The 21,456-nt window shown below is 40.2% G+C and overlaps 1 protein-coding gene across 1 annotated transcript in view; it reads left to right on the top strand.

The window, feature by feature from the left end:
• GUCA1C (guanylate cyclase activator 1C) overlaps positions 1 to 21,456 on the top strand; it is a 32,586-nt gene that overhangs the window by 2,943 nt on the left and 8,187 nt on the right. Inside the window, exons 2-3 of the mRNA XM_043594089.1 lie at positions 16,416 to 16,565; positions 20,738 to 20,825. Of these exons, the coding sequence (XP_043450024.1) occupies positions 16,416 to 16,565; positions 20,738 to 20,825 (238 nt within the window). The remainder of the gene's footprint in view (positions 1 to 16,415; positions 16,566 to 20,737; positions 20,826 to 21,456) is intronic.

Genomic DNA, 21,456 nt, shown 5'->3' with positions numbered 1-21,456 from the left:
GCGGACAGTGTTCAGATAAGCAATCTGGGCGTGTGTGCCATTGGAGTGTCCTCTCGGGGCCAGTCGTGGGACGGCCAAGCCCATCTCAGGAGCTTCATTTAAATGACTTGGAAGGTCTGCTGGTATTCATGATTTATCATCGAGATTTTATGTTTGCTTAGGAAGCAAGCAAATCTAGGCAGGGATGACTATGCCACACAAGGTGTGGGGATCTTGATATAAAATCAGGTTGTAAAATGAGAAGAGTAAGGATGGTTCTTTATCAAGTGACAGTAAGAAATGATATGCAATTAATGCACAGGAAAACAAAAAAGCCATATATTTAATTAGATCAATAAAACTATCAGCTGCCCAGCACCATGGAGGATTTGCTCTTTCTTGGAGCTCCGCTGCAGTGTTAGCTATTCTGGATGGAAATCATTCCAGAGTGCATTTCATACTTTCCTGCCTCCTCAAAGTACCGGTAAAACCTTTTTTGATATCAGAGTCATTGTTATGAACATTGGTTGTTACGTTTTTGGAATACCACGAAGCAGCCATGCCTATTGAAGTTGCTGGGGCTAAGTTTCCTGTTGTTACAAATCCTGAAAATAATGTGCTTTTGTCATTTTTGCTTTTTATTGTTTTTCTCTTTCCCTGCTGTCAAACACACCTTTCCCAGCTTTCTGATTGTTCTAATAATAATGAGCTTCCAATCTCTTTTTACTCTGCCATTTCTCACCTGGCTTTGGCTTGTACTCAAGTTCACTAAACATACTGGAATAGTGCTTAAAGTGGAAATAGATCCTAAAGTTTAGACTGTAAAGTTTATAACAATTCCTTTGGCTAATCACACACCCTTGTAAGCATCTCCTTGTCGCTCGGTAACAATAGTGTTTGAGATGTGTCTGACGCTGTTTTAGGCACAGTACATAGAGTAACGCATTCACCATCACAGAATTAATAGATCCTGCTTTAAGGTAACAGCCATAAATTTGGTACCTCAGACCTTCCCAGAAGGTAATTGACCGGGGCCCCAGTGCACACCTTTGAAATCCTTCACCGCAGGCACAGAGTCCGTGCTTGGGTTTAGGTTATCACCAATGTTGGAGTGCAGCAGGAATAATAAAGCCAACCCATTCTTAAGACGCAGGATTCCTTTGTCAGCAGGCTTTGACTCAAGGATTCCCTGGTGGCTTTGTCAAGCTGTAGGTTTCAAGAGTGCCTAGGACACTTCTGTCCAAACTTCTTTTACACCCTTCTTTAGCTGGGTCAGATTAGCTCACTCAGCCTTTCCTGACATCTTTCCTGCTTACTTCCACACACCATTTCTCCAAATAAAATCTTTAAATTGGGATTAATAGGTCTAATATCCAATGAATAAGAGTCACAGAAAAAGAGCTCAGAGAGAATGTAGGGTTATAACAAAACAAACCAGAAAAATTTTCCAGACCTATTAGACACATGTTTCACAAGGGCCCAGTACAATAAATAGAGATTGACTGACAGCATATGCATAGATTTTTTTGTTTTGTTTTGTTTTAAGAGAGAAAATGCATGGGGGAGAGGTGCAAAGCAAGAGAGACAGAATCTCAAGCAGGCTTCATGTGGCGCCTGATGCGGGGCTTGATCCCACAACCTGGGGATCATGACCTAAGCCAAAATCAAGAGGGGTATCTCAACCAACTGAGCCACTCAGGCACCCTGAGAAAAAATATTAAAAAAAATTTTTTTTTATGTTTAATACAGACAGAGAGACAGAGTGTAAGTGGGGGAGGGGCAGAGAGAAAGGGAGACACAGAATCTGAAGCAGGCTCCAGTCTGCCAGCACAGAGCCCGACAGGGGTCTCAAACTTGTGAACCATGAGATCATGACCTGAGCCAAAGTCGGACACTTAACCAACTGAGCCACCTAGGTGCCCTCTGAGAAAATTTTTAAACAGGGATAAAGAGACGATCCTAAAATCTAAAAAGAAAAAAAAAAAAGAAAGTCAAAATAACATTGAACTTCCTAACACCTACACTAGAGACTTAAGAGTAAATGGAGAAACGCCTCCAAAATTCTGAGGGTGAAAAAAATCAAGCCAAATCAAATGTAAGGAGAGAATAAAAACAGGCAGTGACTAAAAAAATTCCTTCACATTTATTTTTTCTAAGGAAGCTACTGGAGCAGGTACTTCAGCAAAAAAGAGGGAGTGTATCAACAAAGAGAGAGTGAATCCAATATAGGAAAACAGATATGGACAGTCTTGGGTCATGGAGATGAAAACTCCAAATCAACAGCTATACAGAAACCTCAGTGTACTGCTAATCCAGATTGTAAAGGGAGAAGGGGGACTCTGGGAGAAAGACCTGAAAAAATGACACCGATAGATTATCTATTGTGCTTGAGGATTTCAAAAACAATATAAATTCACTAATTTATATTTAACCAATCTGACGGTCCCTTTAAAAAAATTAACAAGGTGAAATACAAAGAAAATTATTGAAATTTAAATGAAATAACTTTAATTTTTTTTTATTATGGAAACTTCACACATATACAAAAGCAGAGAGAATAATCTAGTGATACTCTCATAGACCAATCATCCATCTTCAACAATTATTAAAATTTAGTCACTTTCATCTCATCTGTCCTCCTACATTTTTATTTTTTATTTTTTTAAATTTAGACTTTCTGGAAAAAGTTTTTCATTCCAGTTACCAGACAGTGGTATACTAGTTTCAGGTGTACAATATAGTGATTCAACAGTTTCATACACCATCCGGTGCTCATCACAACAAGTGCACTCCTTAGTCCCCATCACCTGTTTCATCCATCCCCCTACTCACTCCCCTCTGGTAACAGTTTGTTCTCTATAGTTAAGAGTTTGTCTTTTGGTTTCTCTTTTTTTTTCCTTTGTTTGTTTTGTTTCTTAAATTCCACATATAAGTGAAATCATATGGTATTTGTCTTTGACTGACTTATTTCACTTAGCATTGTTCTCTAGCTTCATCCATGTTGTTGCAACTGACAAGATTTCATTTTTTTTTATGACTGGATAATGTTCCACTGTGTATGTGAATTTGTATATGTATATATACACACATAAAACACATCTTTATCCATTCATCAATCAGTGGACACTTGGGCTGCTTCCATATCTTAGCTATTATAAATAATGCTACCATAAACATAGAGGTGCATGTACCCTTTAAGCACACCTTTTTATTGTTTCTTGATTTGAGTTTGGATCCAAACAAGGTCCATACATGGAAATTGGTGGTTATGACTCTTAAATCTGTTTTTTCTGTAATAGATCCCTAGTCACCTCCTTCCTCCCACCCCCCCTCCCCATTTATGCCATTGATTTGTTGGGGAAGGTGAGTTATTAGTTCTGTAGAATATTCTGCATTCTGGATTTAGTTGATTTGTTGGGGAAGGTGAGTTATTAGTTCTGTAGAATATTCTGCATTCTGGATTTAGTTGATTTGTTGGGGAAGGTGAGTTATTAGTTCTGTAGAATATTCTGCATTCTGGATTTAGTTGATTGCTTTCTTATCTTCAAATTACCAGTAAATTGGTATTTAGCTGTGGAAGCTTAAATAGATTCAGATTGATTTGCTTGGCAAAAATACTTCATAAGCACATAATTATTGGTTGTTTCACTTTTCATGGATTGCCCATTAGGTTCAGGAGGTGTCAGCCTGACAATAATGAGGTAATTATTAACTCCATATAAAATACTGAAGTCAGTAATTTTGGTGCATCAATGGGTTATACGGGGAACAAAATTTACTAGTCATTAAAATTAAACTCTCAACTTTTAGATTAACCCACAGTTGTGAGAGTATGGACGAAGAACTATGGTTGCTCAGAAATGTTTAACGACTAGTTCTTCCATGGGAGAAAAGCCCTGGTAACATGTTGATTTCCATGGTGTAAATACTCCCACCATGGTCAATTTCGAGCTACCAACCATTTAATAGTTGGCCTGCAAAATTCCTGAAAATTTGACAATCTGCTCATACCAGCAGATACAGTAGGTTCCAGCACACTACGTGGATATACATGAGGGTCATAGAACTGAATGCCTGTCATTTGCTATAACGGGAAATAAATAGGTAATGTCTAGAATTGATAAATCTCAGCATAAGTAGAATAAGCATCATTACAAGCATGTAAACAAAGGCTAGGAAAAATAACCAGAAAGTCCAAAGTTTTCAATTATAGTTTAGTTTCATTTAGTTTAGTTTAATTTTGAGTTTAATGTCAATTATGGATTAGCAATAAAAACCGATTAAAAAGCCTAATGATAAAAAAGCAGATTTATAAAAACACAAAAGGTATTAGCACGTCTTTGTAGGTGAGGTGAGTGAAAGAAACTACACTCCTCAAAATTAAGGTCTGTCTCTGCACAAGGGACAACATAGATTCCTTCCTTTCTACGACTATGAATTGTCCATTCCATTATGGAAACCCTATGGACTCCAAAGATGAGGGTCCAGCCTGGCCCAAACATGGTAGTGAGTAGCCTTGTCTAAAACAAAGTCTCCATGAAAAAGTACAACACGGTGTAAGCGTGTGATTCTTGTGGTCTGTGTTAAACCCACACAGGGTGGATGGCGGAACTTGAAGGTAGGTGGGGGCTCCAAGCACTGGCTGTGCTGCCGCCACTTTAATAGTTTCCTAACCATTTGTGCTCTTGATTTGCTGGGGAAAGTGCAACACTGCTGAGGCAGAAGCTGATTGCGAGGCTGGTCATTAGAGCTGGGTCTGGGGCAGACCCATTTTCACAGAACCACAGTGAAGATGATGATGTCACCGGCTACTGGGTCCTGAAAGGCAGTGAATGTGGACAGGGGCCGCACTATTCTCACCTTAGCGTCGTGTCCTTCACCTGGAGATTGATGCAAAATGCCCAGTTCCCTGGAAACAGCTTCCTGTTGGAGGCATGAACCTGCACTCTGGTCTCTATGCACACAGACAAAACCGAACGAGTGCTCAATTCCAGGCAGAGTCTGGCAAGGAAAGAAGCCACCCGGCACTGCTCTTCTGCCTTTGCGCTCCAGCCACACTGCTTTCTTCACACTAGATGTGCAGTTTGCTCTTCCCCTGTCCTTTCTCTTTTTAAGTACAAGTGCTGCATGAATTCATCTCGTGAAAACACACTGCAGAAACATGAAGAATAAAAACGAATGAATCATCCCCTTCAAATCCTGCATGCGTCCCCAGACCAGCCACCTACCTTAGTGGCATAAAGCAGATGTTACAAATATTTACTGAGTGATTAAATAAAATAACAGAAGGGACGACTTGAGTATCCTCACTTTTATATATGCCCTTTTTTTCCCTTTCCATTCCTCTCTCCTTCCCTCCTTTTCCCCCCATATTTATACCAAGGATGGCCACTGTGTCTTCCACAGTGTAACTTAGTTCCCAGTTAGATTAATTATCTCAAGGGAAATTTTAAATTTATTTTTTATCCGTATAACTGTTAAGAATTTCAGCTCACACACTCAAGCATTCAAGAAATGTAACTTTAGTTTTCCATGATGAAGTTAATTTATATTTTGCGTCACCATTTTACCAAGGAGTGTTCTCTCTCTACTTTCCGGGGTTGCATGTAAAGCCCACGGGTGCATCTAAATCTCCAGGTATCAATACAGGGCAGAGGAGCAGCTAAACACACTGGTGTTTGCTGAGACCACATCTCTCATCATCTCCTGCCCGCCTCGCGAGGCTGCTGTCTGCATGGCGGGGCCTCCTGGGTCAGGTTCTCTCAGGTTCCTTGTACTCCTAGGCATGGAAGCCTCTTAGACTGTATGAACAGATGCTCCTTGCAACCTTTCCTCCCAAGCCCAGTGAGTGAACCACGGGTGCTTCTGTTCTTACATCTGTCACCCAGACCTGCAGCCATTCTTGGCCCTCATAGAGCCTCTTTAGTTTGGGTAGACTTAGGAGAAACTAGAGAAACTGGCTCTAATTATGTATTCTTCCAAATCATTTGTTTATGGCATAAATTTTATGCTCTGAATCCTAAACAGCTTAAATTATTGAAACTCAAGAGCAAGAATGAACTCTGGATTTCTGCTTTTATGCTACAGTGACTTATCTCTTAGGCAATGGAAATCTCCCTGAATGTGGGAGGGCTAGACGATAGAAGAGATTAGCAGGAGCAGAGTCACATCCTTAATACGCTATATTATTATCTCACAGCATTTGCAAATATTTACTGAGCACCTGGAGGCATGGTGGAAGGAAGGTAGGCACAAATATGAATAGGAATTGGTCCCGTCCTCAGAGGAGTCTATAATCTACTGGGATGGCAAATGTATCCTCAAATAATAAAAGGTAGTAAATAAAGAATCAAAGACTGAGAGACGGGAAAGCATACTATTTAGTTTCAGGGTTCTAGATGGTTCTCCAGATTACAAGGCTGCTTCTAAACCCTGCCCAGTGATTTGCGGATGGTCCAGCATCTTTCTAGATGGGCAGGCTGGATAGAAGGTCTGGGGAACTCTTCAATGCTATCCCGGCAGGACAGGCAATGGTAGAAAAATCTAGAAAAATCACACTCAAATTTTGGAGAGGTGTGGGGATGGGGGTGAGTAGGTAGGTGGTAGACATGACGTTCTGTGCCCCTAAAGAGCTTACAGTCTAGTTGAGGATAAAAAATTATGACTAAATGCCCAAAGAGTAAAATAGAGCAGTATAATAAACTATAGCAGGGCTGTGCTGTTCAAGGTACATTTACTGGGATCTGAAGATGAAATGAAAACTAAACTACAGAGTTAGGAAAGGCTTTTTGGAGAAGTTGAGGCACTTTGGGACCTCGAAAGAGGTAAAGAACTTGAATTATTACTAATAAATGCTAACACTTAACTGAATATTTCTGTACTAGTCATGGTTAAAGCACTTCATATTTATTAGAATCCTCACAACAATAATATGTAAGCATGTACTATTTTTAACAGTCCCAGTTTACTGATGAGGAGACTGAGGCACAGAGAGGTTTAGTAACTTGCCTGAAACTACCAGCAGACTTGGAATGCTGGCAGTCTGATTCCAAGGGCTACACCCTAAATTTCAATGGTATTCCACTTTTGACAAAGGAATTGAGAATTTCAATAAAAGGAACAGCTCAATTAAAGTATGAGGTAGGAGAGAGAAGCGTATGTGAGGACCTAATTAAGGCAGAGGGCTACTGCTAGAGCATAACCGGGGACCACACAGGTGCCTCACTCTTTGCTGTACACAGATAGCCTGTTGTGACTTTCTGTACTCTTGCATCACAGCTGAGAAATGAGACACTCTGAGCACTGAGATGCCAGGGTTGACTTGCCTGGAGAATCTCCAAGCAGAAAGTCAGCCCTCAGCCCCTCTAGCTCCTATTCCACATTCTTACTCTGTAATAGGTGTGAAGGTGGGGTGCCTGGATGGCTCCGTCCCTTAAGCCTCTGACTTTGGCTCAGCTCATGATCTTGCGGTTCGTGAGTTTCAGCCCTGTGTTGGGCTCTGTGCAGACAGCTCAGAGTCTAGAGTCTGCTTTAGATTCTGTGCCTCCCTCCCTCTCTGCCTCTCCCCCGCTTGTGTGCCCTCGCGCGCACTCTCTCTCAAAAGTAAACATTAAAAATAATTTTAAAAAATAGGTGTAAAGGTAGATATAGGCACCCTGGGCCACATCTAGGCATCCGGATGTTATCCAGAGCGCCACTCTGACATCAAAATGCTCTGCTCCTTGTAAGACTCCGAAGTCTGTGAGATAAAATGATTTCTCTGAACTCGTGGGTTTATAACTCAAACCACAAATGGAGTGATGGTTTAAGCCAGAAAAACTGTTGTCAGCATGAGGACACATTTAATCACTAGGATAAAACAAAATACCAGAATAAGTTTTCAGGTTACTTAAAGTCACGACCTCAGAAAATCCTGGGAATCAAGAGGAAGGGGATGTAAATGATTTCTTAGAAACAGGGTGATTAAACCGTTACAGAAAGAAAAGTGAGGGTAAATAGCAAGCTGTGGGATCTAATAGATGATTATTACAATATATGTGATGGTTTACCTGTAAATATGTTCACAAATCAAATCTTTGCTTCAATGTATTAGAAGTCCTTGCTATAAATGTTTATTAATTTTGAGAGAGCTAGAGTGAGAGTAGGAGGCGGGCAGAAAGAGAAAGAAAGAGAGAATCCCAAACAGACTCTGTGCTGTCAGTGCAGAGCCAGACTCGGGGCTCGAACTCATGAACCATGAGATCATGGCCTGGGCTAAAATCAGGAGTCAGACGCTTAACCGACTGAGCCACCCAGCTGCCCGTCCTTGCTAATTTTAATGAGCCTTTCTACAAATTTCTGTAAGATGAGTCACAGGCCACCACAGGCAGTGGAAGCCCTTGCAGGAGAGGTAGGGTTGCGGGACTCCAGTCTCAACTCTGACCCTTACTGTTGTGTGTCATCTTAGACCAAGCTCATAACCTCCCTGTGTCAGGGTCGTCAGTTCTAAAACTCAGACAAGACCTATCCTGCCTACACTCTCACTGAGCTCATGTGAAATAACGTCGGAGAAAATGTTGAAGAAATGAAGACTGTAGCCCACAGAGGAATGGTATGTTTATCTGTTAAATGCAGGTATCTCTGATGTCAGCCCCTGCAGGTCTGATAACAGTGAAGAGTAGCTCAACTTTGCATCAAGCTCAAATTCGATTTCCTAATGAAAGGGGGTACCTAAAGGTGCAGAGGTTGCCTGCCCACCATTTCTCTTCTTTAATTGATCCAAGTGCTGTGGACGATCATTTGCGCTGTTTGGGGCCACATTGGCCCCTTCTAATGATTGCCAGTCACAGAATGAAATTAACTAAATGAGAATCACCTTAGGGTTTCAACTGTCTTTTAAATCCAGGACACCTGCATGGGAGCCCTAGCTCTACTGGAAATTCAGAAGTGACCTTTGGTTATTTGGTTCCTTAGCTTCTCTTTGTGTGAGAACCCTTGAAAATTAGAGCAGGCAACCTGGCTTTTAACGTGTGTAATACTTGCTGCTGTTTGTTAACCCCCAGGCTGCCCTGCAGCCTCTAACACTGTATCAGGTTGTCTGGCCCGCAGGGGGACCGCTATTACTGCCGCTCTTCGTAAGACACATTTACTGGAAACAAATGATCATCTATTATTAGATTGTAAATCATGAGGCTGCAATCTCTTAAGGGGAAAGACCAAGGCTACTACTTCAGAACTACCAACATAGACACTCTCAGGAAGCATTTGTTGCTGATAATAAAACACCTCATACGTGTTTAGCACTTTGTAATTTACGAAGTATTTTCATATATAACATCAGTCATCAGCATTTTGGCTGAGCTTCTCACAGAATTTTACCTGTTAAAGACAACCAGCTGTACCTGCTGAGATGCATTTAAACTTAAGCTGTTGTAACTCATGCATTTGAACAGAATCTGTTGGAATTGTAGTTCTCAAATCTGGCTACATATTAGAAGCACCTGGGGGTATTATTAAAATGACCAGTGGTTGGGGCTCCACCCGAGTCCCACTGAATCAAAACAATGTTGTGTTAGTTTTAAACTGCCAGGTGGTTTGAATGTGCGGCCAGACATGAGCACCACTGTTCTACCAGAAAGATCACGGTCAAAATGTTAGAAAGCTGGGGTCTAAGCCCATTTCTGCTACCAAAGAGCTTTGTAACATGGATACTTATTAAAAAGAAAGTATTGTGTGGACTCTGGGTCCAAAACTATTGATTCAGAAGCAGTTCCTCTGTTCTTCTAGTTACAACCATAATAGAGAAACACAGCCTTGATGCAAGTAATATAGGTATATATATTCTACTGTCTGTGCTACCACTTTCTATATCCTCTGTTTACCTCTTCTAGTCAGCAAAGAACAAGGATGGAGTGTCTTCCATGAGAAAGGAAACACTCTTAGGACACAAGCTGACTGAATTAGGGTAAGGCTGGATTTATCTGTGGCATTGCACTTGCTTCGGCAGCACATATACTAAAATTGGATTTATCTGTGGCATTATTGCTTAGGGTGACAGGTGTTTTTAAGAGGAAAGCCATATTGGCTACCTGAAGAAGTTCCTTGCAAAAGGCTACCATTGCTATAGTCACTGCTGGGTCTTCCGTAGTTAGCTCATTCAGAAGTGATCAAACTCAGACAATTGTCTTGCCTTCCCCCAAGGCACCTGAGACTGGCTTCTAATTCACAGTCGTCCAAATATCACTGAGCTGGCTGCATGCTAGGGGCAGATGTTTGGGGCTTCCTGATTGATATCCAGGAAACCTATTAATAATTGTGAGCTTGTCGGGTAAGTATTGTGAGAAGCCCTTTGTCCCAGAGCCCTTGAAGTTTGCACAGTCATGGTCAAGGACAACTGCATGTGATGTGCATACAGATCATGTTATAGAACCAGCCTACAAGCCAGCAGTGTATTTCTCATCTTAAAGAGGTGAGTCTCTTTTGAGGACATTCCAGCAATCCCGTAGCTGATAGAGACTATGTTTGCTGTTATGTCAGTGTTTGTAGGTGAAAATGGGCTAGGTCATAAATGCTGAATACAACATTTCTCTTACAGATTTCAAAAATTCATGAAAGTATTTTAAAAGCATTCGTATGTATTTGACATAATAGAGGTGGCCCTTATATTGCCTAGGGCAATATAGGCAGTTCCTAAGATGCAAACTGAATATCAGTGACAATGATTGATCAATCACGGGATGTGCTGATACTAACTCTCTGGGTTTCCTTACTGTGATCATCTGAGTAACCACTTCCAGGCAGAAGTTTCAATTCGTATGTTGCTGCTGACTTGCCACAGCTGGCAAAATGTCACTGGAAGGTGTCACATGTAAAAGAATGAAAACATCTAAATGCCTTCAGGTTAGGGGCTGTGACAATTCAGGAGTTCTTCACAGATCGTGATTCTGTGAAAAGTAGAATGTTAATGCTGTCAGAGGAAATAGTTTTCATTTGGGACCATGGTTTGAAGGATTTTTGTTTGATTTGGATCATTTGTTTTCCTGAATAAGAGGGTGCACTAGGGTACAAATGGGGTCTGATACCTAGTTGTTGTAATAACAGTTTATATTTCTGCGATCTTGGTGTTACTTGAACCCAGGATGCTGTGCTTATTGGTTAATGCCGTTTGGGACCTTGTTTGGGTTAAGTGAGCTCAGATGTGCGAAGCACAATGCCTGGCCCTGTGTGTCTAGCAAGTATTACATCAACATCAATAGTTGCCATTTTCATTTTGATTATAATTATAATTATTATTACTAGTTCAGTCCATTTCTTATTTGCAAAATGACTGTTTTTAGAACTGAAATTCTACAATTTGAATCAACGAGATGAAGCCAAGTTCCCCTAAGGACATTACCCAGTTTATAAATTTGTGGCTCCATCCCTGGGACAAAACTCCAAAGCAGATGTCTCTGAAGTATATTGAGATGACATTTCAATATCTGTTTCTTGGGGTCTCTCAGGCACACAGAGTGATGGCAGGACCACACTGTTCTAGCAGATGACATCTACAGTGATATTTTTACCTGGGTATTTTACAAAGTGGGGAGAATGGAGGGATTGGTCGGGGCTGCAATGCAGGTGTAAGGCCCCAAAGAGGGGGAAGTGCTGAGCCAAAGCATGGACCAGATGCACAGCAAAGGAATGCTATAGAGTCCTAGTCAAGAGCAGAGGTGAAGACAGAACAAGGTTGGCTAACGCAGGACCGGTATGTAGGCTTTAGATCCTGGAGGCGCAGCTGGGCAAATTTCCTGGGGAAACAGGCAGTGAGAGCCATGGTCTATGGGGTGGTGGAGGTTAAACCCTTGCGCGGGGAGAGGGGCTAAGGATTCCAAAATGATACAAGAAATGTTCATCAAAAATGTCAAGGAGCAGGAGAGGCAACAGGAGAATGAACACCTTTTGTCCCTCTGAGCCAGATGGCTATGCAAGCGAGGCGAGGAAAGCCTGGGAGTGGTGGCCCCAGGAGCTCTCTGGGCTCACAGTCTCCCGGAGACTAAGCAGCTCAGACCACACAGGCCAGCTGCCCCTTGGGCAGTACCATGTATGAAGGGAGCACAGGTGCCAAGGTGCTGCATTTTCAGTCATTTGGGTCACCTTACGTTATACGACCCTATTACCGAATAGTTCACACCTGTGAATCAGGAACAACACACTGTGCTGAATGTGTACCATCTGTATGGATACCTCTTCCAGAAGGAGAATTCAGTTGTAATGCATTTGAGGGCAATAAATACTGGGTGATACAAAGAACAAAAGCCTTAGAGGAAGGCTGACTGAATTTAAATCCTGGATCCACCTACAACCTAACTTTGTTATTTAAGTAGTTTATTTAGCATGTCTGAAAATCCGCTTTCTCCTCTGGAAAGTAGGAATAGTAGGGCTACCTGTCAGGTTGCTATTAGAATTAGAGAGGATGCTTGGAAAGTGACTAGCACAGTGCTTGGAACATTGTATATATATAGTAGATTTTATAGCTTTTATACTTAGTAATAAATAAGAAAATAATTTTTTCATATGCATGTAAGTTTTATAATTTAACTTTCTATCTGCATTTCAAATTGATCATATCCTGAAAGCAACTGTGACTTACGGTAGGTTGTGAATATTGCTGGAGACCATGTATTCCACTGGTGGATTTTCTGTTGGACGGAACACTATAGATTTTGTTTTCCTTATTTTTTTTTATTATATTAGACTTCTAGTTTCATCTCTTTGATGGTACAAAGAAAACAAGCCTTATATAATGTTTAAATATTTTTATACTTTATTTATAGATGTAAAAGGTATGCCTTATAGTTTCCTACATTTTTAGAGACTATAAGAAAGCTTGAATTTGAAGTCTCCATATATTTTTTTTCTCTTTCTTGTTTTAACCCACCTCTACAAAATGATTTGTAACCTATCAACGGACCAAACTCCCTTTGGAGACTGAGAAACAGTCATGCTTCCGTATCTTGGCCCCATTTAACTCTTCCGTGTAATCCACTCCATCCTAAGAACATAGTGTATACGTCTATAAATGTGTTGGAATTAAAATTATTTTTGTAGACATCCTCCCAAACTCTCCTTTTCTGAGGTTCCTGAAAATGGCTTTGTGTGTGCCCAATTTCTTCCCCACCCTCAACCTTGAAGGAGGATCCAGCCGTCACCAAACTAATGTTTTAGGATTTGGGATACAGAGTTAGGAGACAAGGTGGTGGAGTGAAGGGCTGGTGCGTTCTCATGGTCAGGCTGCTGTGAAGGAGGGGGGCAGTGGGGAATTGCTGAAGGTTGAGCATCAGGGGCTATGTGCGGGGAGCACAAGGGAGAGGAAGAGGGTGTTGGAAGAAATCCATAAATTTCTTGCAACTTGTATTTTTTCCAGAAATCAAAGTAAAGACTTGCTGTTATTTTCAATTAATTTTTGATTGCTGGACTGTATTTGTAGGCCTGTGTCATTATTCTGAGACTGAACCATGTGGGTCATATTTTTTCTCATTAGTCTTAATAAGGTTACAGAAACTCAAGTGAGAAGAAGTCATAATTAAAACAGCCACTTGGGCAGATACCTAGATGAAAACATTGCCTACGAAGGAAGACATCTATAAGAAAAACAGCTTAGATCCATAGTTCCCAAATCCTAGGATACATGAGACTCACCTGGGGAGCATTTTAAATGCAGACTCTTGGACACCATCCCAAGTAGTTTTGATGCTGTTGTTTGGGGTTGGGTTCTAGGAATCTGCATATTTCATTGTCCTTATGTGATTCTGATGCAGGGAGTTTATGAACCCTACTCAGGCACAAGGTCAATCAGTGTCAAACATTTCCAGACAGTTCTGTGTGCCACGAGGGCTCCAGTAGCTCAAATACAGAAATATGAACTTAACAATGTTCCTTTGGATCATGTCAAAGAAAAGTCTTTGGGCATTCTCTTTTGCATTTTTCCTGGTCACATTTACAGGAACATCTCACCTCTGTGGCTCTTATCCCCCTCTCCCGTGTTGAAAATCTATAGGTTAACTGAAGGCAATAATTACTTTATCTACCAATTTACAGAATAAGCATTACTTAAAACCCTCTCCAACACTAACACAAGCCATTAAATCACATTCACCGGAGTTGTCTCACCAATGCGAATTTCTACAAAATCTTACCAGAAAAATAATTGGAAAGAAGAGTTGGCTGTGGTTCGTTAAGAATTTGACTATATGATGGAATGCTGGTTCGGAAAGAGTGGTTCGTTAAGAATTTGACTATATAACGGAATGCTGAAGTGAGAACAGAAGATGTATTGCTTGCAGGAGATTTTGGAAAAGGCTGCACTTGTCTAAGTAGAAAGGCTTCCTTACCCATCCTCACCTTTGGCAGTCGATTAAACAGATTGTCCATTTTAAAGCCACACAATGAAAATATTTATGCTCACCTCCTGACAGAGTTTGTTCAGAGCTTCCAGGACCAGGATTGGAAGGAGTTAGGGTCACCTGCCCACTGTGCCTAATCAGAAAACACCAAATGTTCTAAAGGCAGCATTGCTCAGTCTAATCTGTTGCCATTCATCACGCAAGTGATGCCAAAAAACTATGATCCTGAAGCAGGACTCAAAAAGTGAAACAAACCATCATGGAATATAAGGTTTTTATGGAAACACTGAAAGATCAACTTTATATTTATAGCAAGCCAGCTCAGTCTTCTCAGGGATGATGTTTCTGTAACTTTTTGGCAAACACACATAAGAACTACCCAGGGAAGTATTGATTGGTCAGTCCTAGAGACACAGGAGGAAGACCTGGGAGCCAATGTGCCCCTGGTTGAATACTGACCACCCAACTCATAGTCTCCATCCCTGCCTGTCTTGACACTGAAAAATAATGGTCATGTCCTGCCAAATCTGAAGATATCTTGTCCTCTTAAATAAATTTCAACTCTATGATAACATAATTCCCTTGTCTCAGCCATGACTATGTTAGGGGTTAATATGGTGAAGCGGTAACAGCAGTAGGAAAGGCAGATAGAGAAAAGGCAAAACCACCTATGTTTTGTATCCTTGAGCACATTTCCTTGAGGAGATCCATTCAACCAGACTCCAGACTGTTAGCAGAAGTCTTGTTGCTTGTAAGAAGTATTAAAGTTATTGATGGGGTGAAGTTACCTAAGTTGTAAAATGTAAAAATCTATTACCCACATGTAGTAAAATTTTTAAATATTTTTATTGTATTTTTCTGACTATATAGGTAAAACATCAACAGGGTAGAAAAAAAATTTTCAATAATACATTTTGAAGACAATGCTATAGTCATTAGCACATTGGCTTTCAGTATTTGAGGTGCTGTAGTAGTCTTTAAAAAACCAAGCCAACCAACCAACCAGCCAACCAACCAACAAAAAGCCTTTAATCAGGCAAGAAGGCTTTGTTTCAGATCCAGAACTACGGGTGAGTTTTCAATTGCTTTTCTTATATACTAGATACAAAAGCTTGCTCCTCGAAGCAAACACATACCATTTTATAGTCTGCTAAGTCTCATGCTCTTTCTTCTAAGGGGAAGGAGTACTTTATGTCACATCCTGTTTTGTAAATAGGACTCTACAATCTAAAATTCCAAGGAGAATGCAGCTGACAGCATGTTTCCTTGGGCTGAATATACTACTTTTGGCATCTGAATTCCCAGGGGAAGATAGCAGAGAGTGGGTCACGCACCTCCCTAGAGCTGGTCACTTTTCTTAAGATAGTTGAGCATTTGGCTGAGCAAGGTTTGAAGGGTATGATTCTTAAGAATGACAAGGACTATTTCTGTATCAATTGAGAGTGTTTTACCAATTTAAAACAGGCTGAAGGGAACTGCCTAAGCTTGAAAGCCTTAAACAGTCTTTTCTAAGATCGACTAATATGGCAAAACCTTTACAGAGAAGAGGCTCGTACATTTTGATTCATACTGAAAACGACTTACTTAAAAGGAATCCTGGAATTCAGCATTCCAAAAAAATCAACCGAGCTCTCTAAAAAGGAGTACAGAATTTATCTAGCTGGTTTTTCCCCTTATATTAGAAATTGGTACCTGGTCTTCTCTCTAAGTGGGGGACAAAACCTGAAGATACTCAGGAGAAGACAGCTACTGTAGGATGTCCAATGGTGAGGACACAGCCTTCCGTCAGGGTCAGGCCAGAATCTTATTTCTTTTTTGGCATAAGAAGTAGATATTTTCTCTAAAAACACACTTGCCTATATATTTAAACTTGTTTCTATACACATTTCCCATGCTTTTCTTTGTTTATTTGTTTGTTTTGTTAATGAAATGCCAGGGAAAAGTTCTATGGTGAAATCTTCTGGGTTGTATTAATTTGTGCTAATGGTCCTGCTCGTGAACCATGATTTCTCAAATAAAAGACAATTGTTTCTCTTAAATGTTTACGTCCCTTTCTGTCCTTGCTTTCTATAGGATGGATTTATCGACTTTTTAGAGTTTATTGCTGCTATAAATCTTGTTGTACGAGGAAAAATGGAGCAGAAATTAAAATGGTATTTTAAGCTGTATGATGCTGATGGAAACGGTTCTATTGACAAAAAGGAACTACTGAATATCTTCATGGTAAGTGAAGCGGTGAAGTAATCTTAGGACATTGTATAGTTAATGTAATTTTCCTTCCTGTGGAGCTGGCGACAACTATCTATGTGGTTGGTGAATTTTGGGATATACATTTGGAACTGCTGGAGCCATGTAAGTTTCACTATGCTATCGATTACTGAGTGTGCACCTGCAAACCAGCATTATCTTGTCGGTGTTCAAATTCACATATTTTAGCAGAGTATTGAGATGAAAAATGAATAAACATGATGTTCTAAAACAACTTGTCTTTTTGTCTGCCTCGGTGCAGAAAGTTGTGCGAGGAGCAGCTGAAATACCGGACGGTTATATAGCAAAAGCCAAGGGCTAAGAACAAAGGTACCTGAGGACTAATCTTTCTGAGGGCTGGACTAAAGTATTTCTAAAAAGTACCTCAAGGATCTCAGGCCCTTTCCAGCTGTAAAGTTCAATGAGTCCCTTTATAAATCTCACCCCCTTCCACCAAGGAAGTGGAAATACTTATTATCATGGGATGACATGAAATGGATTCTAGAGTATAAGATGATTAAGAAGGACACTGTACCTAAATGAGAATGTGAAGTAAAATACACATTATGAATGCAATATACGGAATTTGTAACACAGAGTCAGAATTGGAATCAGAGGTCTTAGAAGTGATCTGGTCCAAATTATTTCATTTATAGATGAAGGAGTTAAGTTACTGTGTTATAATACATAGTATAAATATTATCAAAAATGCAAAAAAAAAAATAAGTAGGTAGAACTACAATTATAATCAAACACCTCAATAAATGGACAAAGCTGTTAATACTTAAAACTGTTTAGCAAATGTAGAGTCAATGAACATATGGAAAGAATTCAAGAGTATGATAATACTAACATTGCTTTCACTTTAATCTCACAGATAATTCACAAAAAAGTACTAAGATACACTTTGTAACTGAACTTTGTAAGCATGAAAATTCAGAAATTCTGCATATATATGACATGTTACAACACAAAATTAGCAATCTAAAATATTCCCTAGAGAATGCCCAACCCCATGTAAATTTTAAAACATCCTCTTAAACATACTCAAATTTATTTTAAAAACATTAAATATATAATATAGCATACAAATATTGGGGGAATATCCAAACAGTATTCAAAGCAAGGGTTCGTATCCTGGGATCTATGGATCTATGGCCTTTGGAAATCCTTGAAGACTATGACATTAAGGGCAACGTTTTTCCTGTATGTTATCAACTTTTGAGGGGAGGGAAAGGGTCATTGGATTCTCAAAAAAATTAGGAGGAACAATAGTATATGAATGTTTTTGTCCAAATCTTATGGAAATTTTTGCACAGATTTTTATTAGTTAAAATGTACAACTTATGTTAGTGAGTAAAGAAAAGAGGAATATTAAGCAGAGAACTGAGGTTTTCTTTGAAGTGTTTAGAAAGAGAACAAAAAGAAAAGAGGGAAACATAAAAGCACAGAGCAGAAATTCATTTAATAATTGACACTATTTGTCTCCAATTAAATTAATAAAGATTAACAACAATAAGGTGGAATTCTGGCAAGGGCACTCTAAGAAGAGTGCCCTTACACATTGTGGAGGGGGTATAAATGGAGATAATATTCCTGGAGATTTGATAATCTGCATCAAGAGGCTAAACGTGTAGCTCCATTTTAGAGCCAACATTTTTGGTCAGGAAAACAATCATTAACATCATCAAAGATAAAGGTTCTATGATTTACATCACAGAGTCATGTAAAATACTAAAAATGAATGACCTAAAAGAGAAAACATTTTAAATAAATTGATGCAATGGAATAGGTACTTATACAAAATGATTGGCCTATATGGTGGCAAGTGAAAACAATCCAGTAAAGAATACATACTGTTTAATGTAAATTCTCTTGACACATGATAACAGGATATTAAAATAAAATACAGCCCAGCCATCAAAAGATCCAAAGGAAGTACTATATTATAGGCAAAACTTACAAAGGAAGTAGTTACATCTTAATTTCACTTGAAAGGCATAAAATGGTCAGGAGGATGTTTAAGAAGTCTATTAGAGAGGATTTTCTTGGGTAAAGCCCTCAGGTCAATAGCATGGGGATTTAAGGAAACCACTGACGTTTGGGGAGCACAGTGTTCCAATATTTGAGTCTGAGAAATCTAATGAAGCAGACCATGGCAGCAGAGTAGAGGGGTAAAGTTGAGGAAGAATCTTATGCTCAGAATATGTGGGGGCGAAGGTTTTTTCATGGATCAGACATGGGGAGGAAGCTGAAAGAGTTGCCTTGGATCTTGTCCAGCGGAGCCACTTGGAGAAGTGAGGGCATCTCAGAAGAGGAGGGAGCTGGAGGTAGAAGCAGAGAGTGAGTCACAACCATGAACACGTTGCACCCCTCCCCCAGGGGACACCTGGCTATGTTTGGAGACGTTTTGGTTGTCAGCTGGGGAGTGGAGGAGTGCGTGTGTGGTGCTACTGCTACCTATTGTTTAGTGACCAGGACTGCTGTGAAACGTTCTACAATGCACAGCACAATCCTGAACAGGAAAGAATTGTCTACTCTGAAATAGCGGTTGGGCAGACCTAGAGCTTGTAGAAGGAGCCTTGAGGGGTCAGCTGGAATCAAAATGCATGATCCACGTCTAGGGATGTGTACGAGAGTGTCAGTAATAAAAGGGAGGCATGGTCTCAAAGAGGGGATTTTAAACATCTGTCATCCAGAGAGCTCTGACACTAAATAACTGGGAGTGAGGGTGCCTGCCAAGTCAGACTGTCCTGTTCCCCCTTCTCTCCTACCTCCTCCCCTCCCACTCAGAGAGTGGTCAGAAATGGGCTGAGCAAAATGGAGGAGAAAGTGCAGATATGCTAAATGAGGGAAGAAAGAAGGAAACAAACCACGCCTCCCCGCCCATCCCCCCCACCATGCTTCTCCTGTACGAAGAAGAGGGAAAACACAGGGCACATTGAGGACTCCCTCCGAAAGTATCCCTCCAGGCTTCATCACCCTTCCAGTCAATCCTTCAGTCTCACTTCTATTTCCCAGAGATGGGTCACAGACAAATCCTAGATATTTCATAATCTTTTATTATGACTTCTACATGTGGTCTCGTATCCCTTCTGCTGTGGGAGTACTGGATGCCTAGACAAACTTTTAGGCTTTTGGGACCTCTGCCAAGACACTGAGAAACCCTAAAAATATTTATCTAATTGGATGCTATATGTATGTAACCATTATTCTAAGCATTACCCTCTATCTAATTGTGAGACCTCACTAGCTGAGGCCAGGAGTGGTGCTGTACTGCTGTTTGCTGGGACTAATCCCAAATTAAGCATTGATAATGCTTGCAAAGCAGCAGAAGAGATGGTCCTATTTCAGACCAGGCCCTCAATTAAAATATGATGCCAGTGGTTCTTCTAAAGATCCCTTTATGTTCAATCAAGGTAGTTATGTTCAAATTCCCAGATAACTTTTTCTTTCTCTATCTCTCTTCCATTTTATTATGAATTTCCACATCAAATATTGGTCGCTTAATTTAATCACCTGGCAGTGGGGGAGAGGGAAAGAGTGGTTAAATTTTCCCTCTAGGGAAGCTGGAAATGTCATTTTCCCTGGGTTCCCTGACAGCCTTTATGATGAAAAGGTGCTGGCAGGGTGTGAGAGAAATTCAGTGTCCTTCCAAGGCATACAGATCTGTCTTCCCAGTCAATCATTCTAGAAAAGGGCAAAAAGGACCAGAGGTGCCAGTGTCAGAAGCTGGAGGAGAAGCCTTAGATGCTTACAGAATATCTTTTTATGTTCTTCTATAAGATTAATGATGATTGGTCTGAAGTTGAGAACATTGTTTTCTGCGTCCAGAATTCTTATGACAGTGGCCACTTCAATGTTTTTCCCTATAAGCTTTTTGTATTCTTTGCTACCTAATATGTTGAATAGATCCCTTTGTGCTGTATAATATCAAACTTCAGTTTGTATTCAGTTAATTAAATTTCTAAGCCTCATTACCTAGAACTGACATATAATATTTTTATTTATTTTTACCAACTAGAACAGGTTGGACCACAAATATGACATGAACATATCCCAAAATTGTGTCATATTGGGGTAGAAATGTCACAAAATGTATTTGCTTCCAGCAAAGTTGAGCTCAGTGATTTAATTTCTTTTTGCAGGCTGTGCAAGCCCTCAATGGCCAACAAACCCTGAGTCCTGAAGAATTTACCAACCTGGTGTTTCATAAGATCGATAAAAACAATGATGGTAAGGCAATTTTACTCTCCTCGGGCTCACTTTTTTTTTTTACAAAGTAGGAGGTGGTGCGGTGAGTTGGAATGCCATTTAGGCAAAAGCATGAACCTTTCAAGAAAACCCTAGCTGGGCTTCATAATTTGCCCAGTCCAGTGTTCTCCAGTCAGTACAATTCATTGATTAAATGTCTATTGACTACGTATAATCAGTTCATGGTGCTTGACATTTTGGGATATATGAACAAGAGTAAAGGGAGAAACAAGGAAAGAAAAGTGGGAGAATATGATATGAAGGACTCTGCTGTTTACTCTGGGATATGTTCTAGTAATTATTCCTTTCTACTGGAGGTGTTTCATCAACTTGCAAACAAACTCACGTTTCCCATACTACAAAAATCATTTCTTCGATTGTGTGATTTTCTTCTATCAGATTTTTTCCTTTCCTGTGATGACACATTTCTGGGAAGAGTTGTGTGTACATGCCTTCATTTCTGTTCTTTGTACCTTTTCTACATTTCCACTGTTTCTGCTCATTTCTCCATCTGCTATTGCTACCCTAAAATCTGGGTTACTCTTCAGCTCCGAGAAGGTGCACTTCTTCTTCAGAGGCTGAGTGAAATGGAAGACACAGGCATTCCAGGAGA

Source organism: Prionailurus bengalensis, chromosome C2, assembly GCF_016509475.1.
Source record: "Prionailurus bengalensis isolate Pbe53 chromosome C2, Fcat_Pben_1.1_paternal_pri, whole genome shotgun sequence".
NCBI lineage: Eukaryota > Metazoa > Chordata > Mammalia > Carnivora > Felidae > Prionailurus > Prionailurus bengalensis.
The sequence above is the reverse complement of the archived record's forward strand: the minus strand, read 5'-3'. Positions and strand labels throughout refer to the sequence as shown.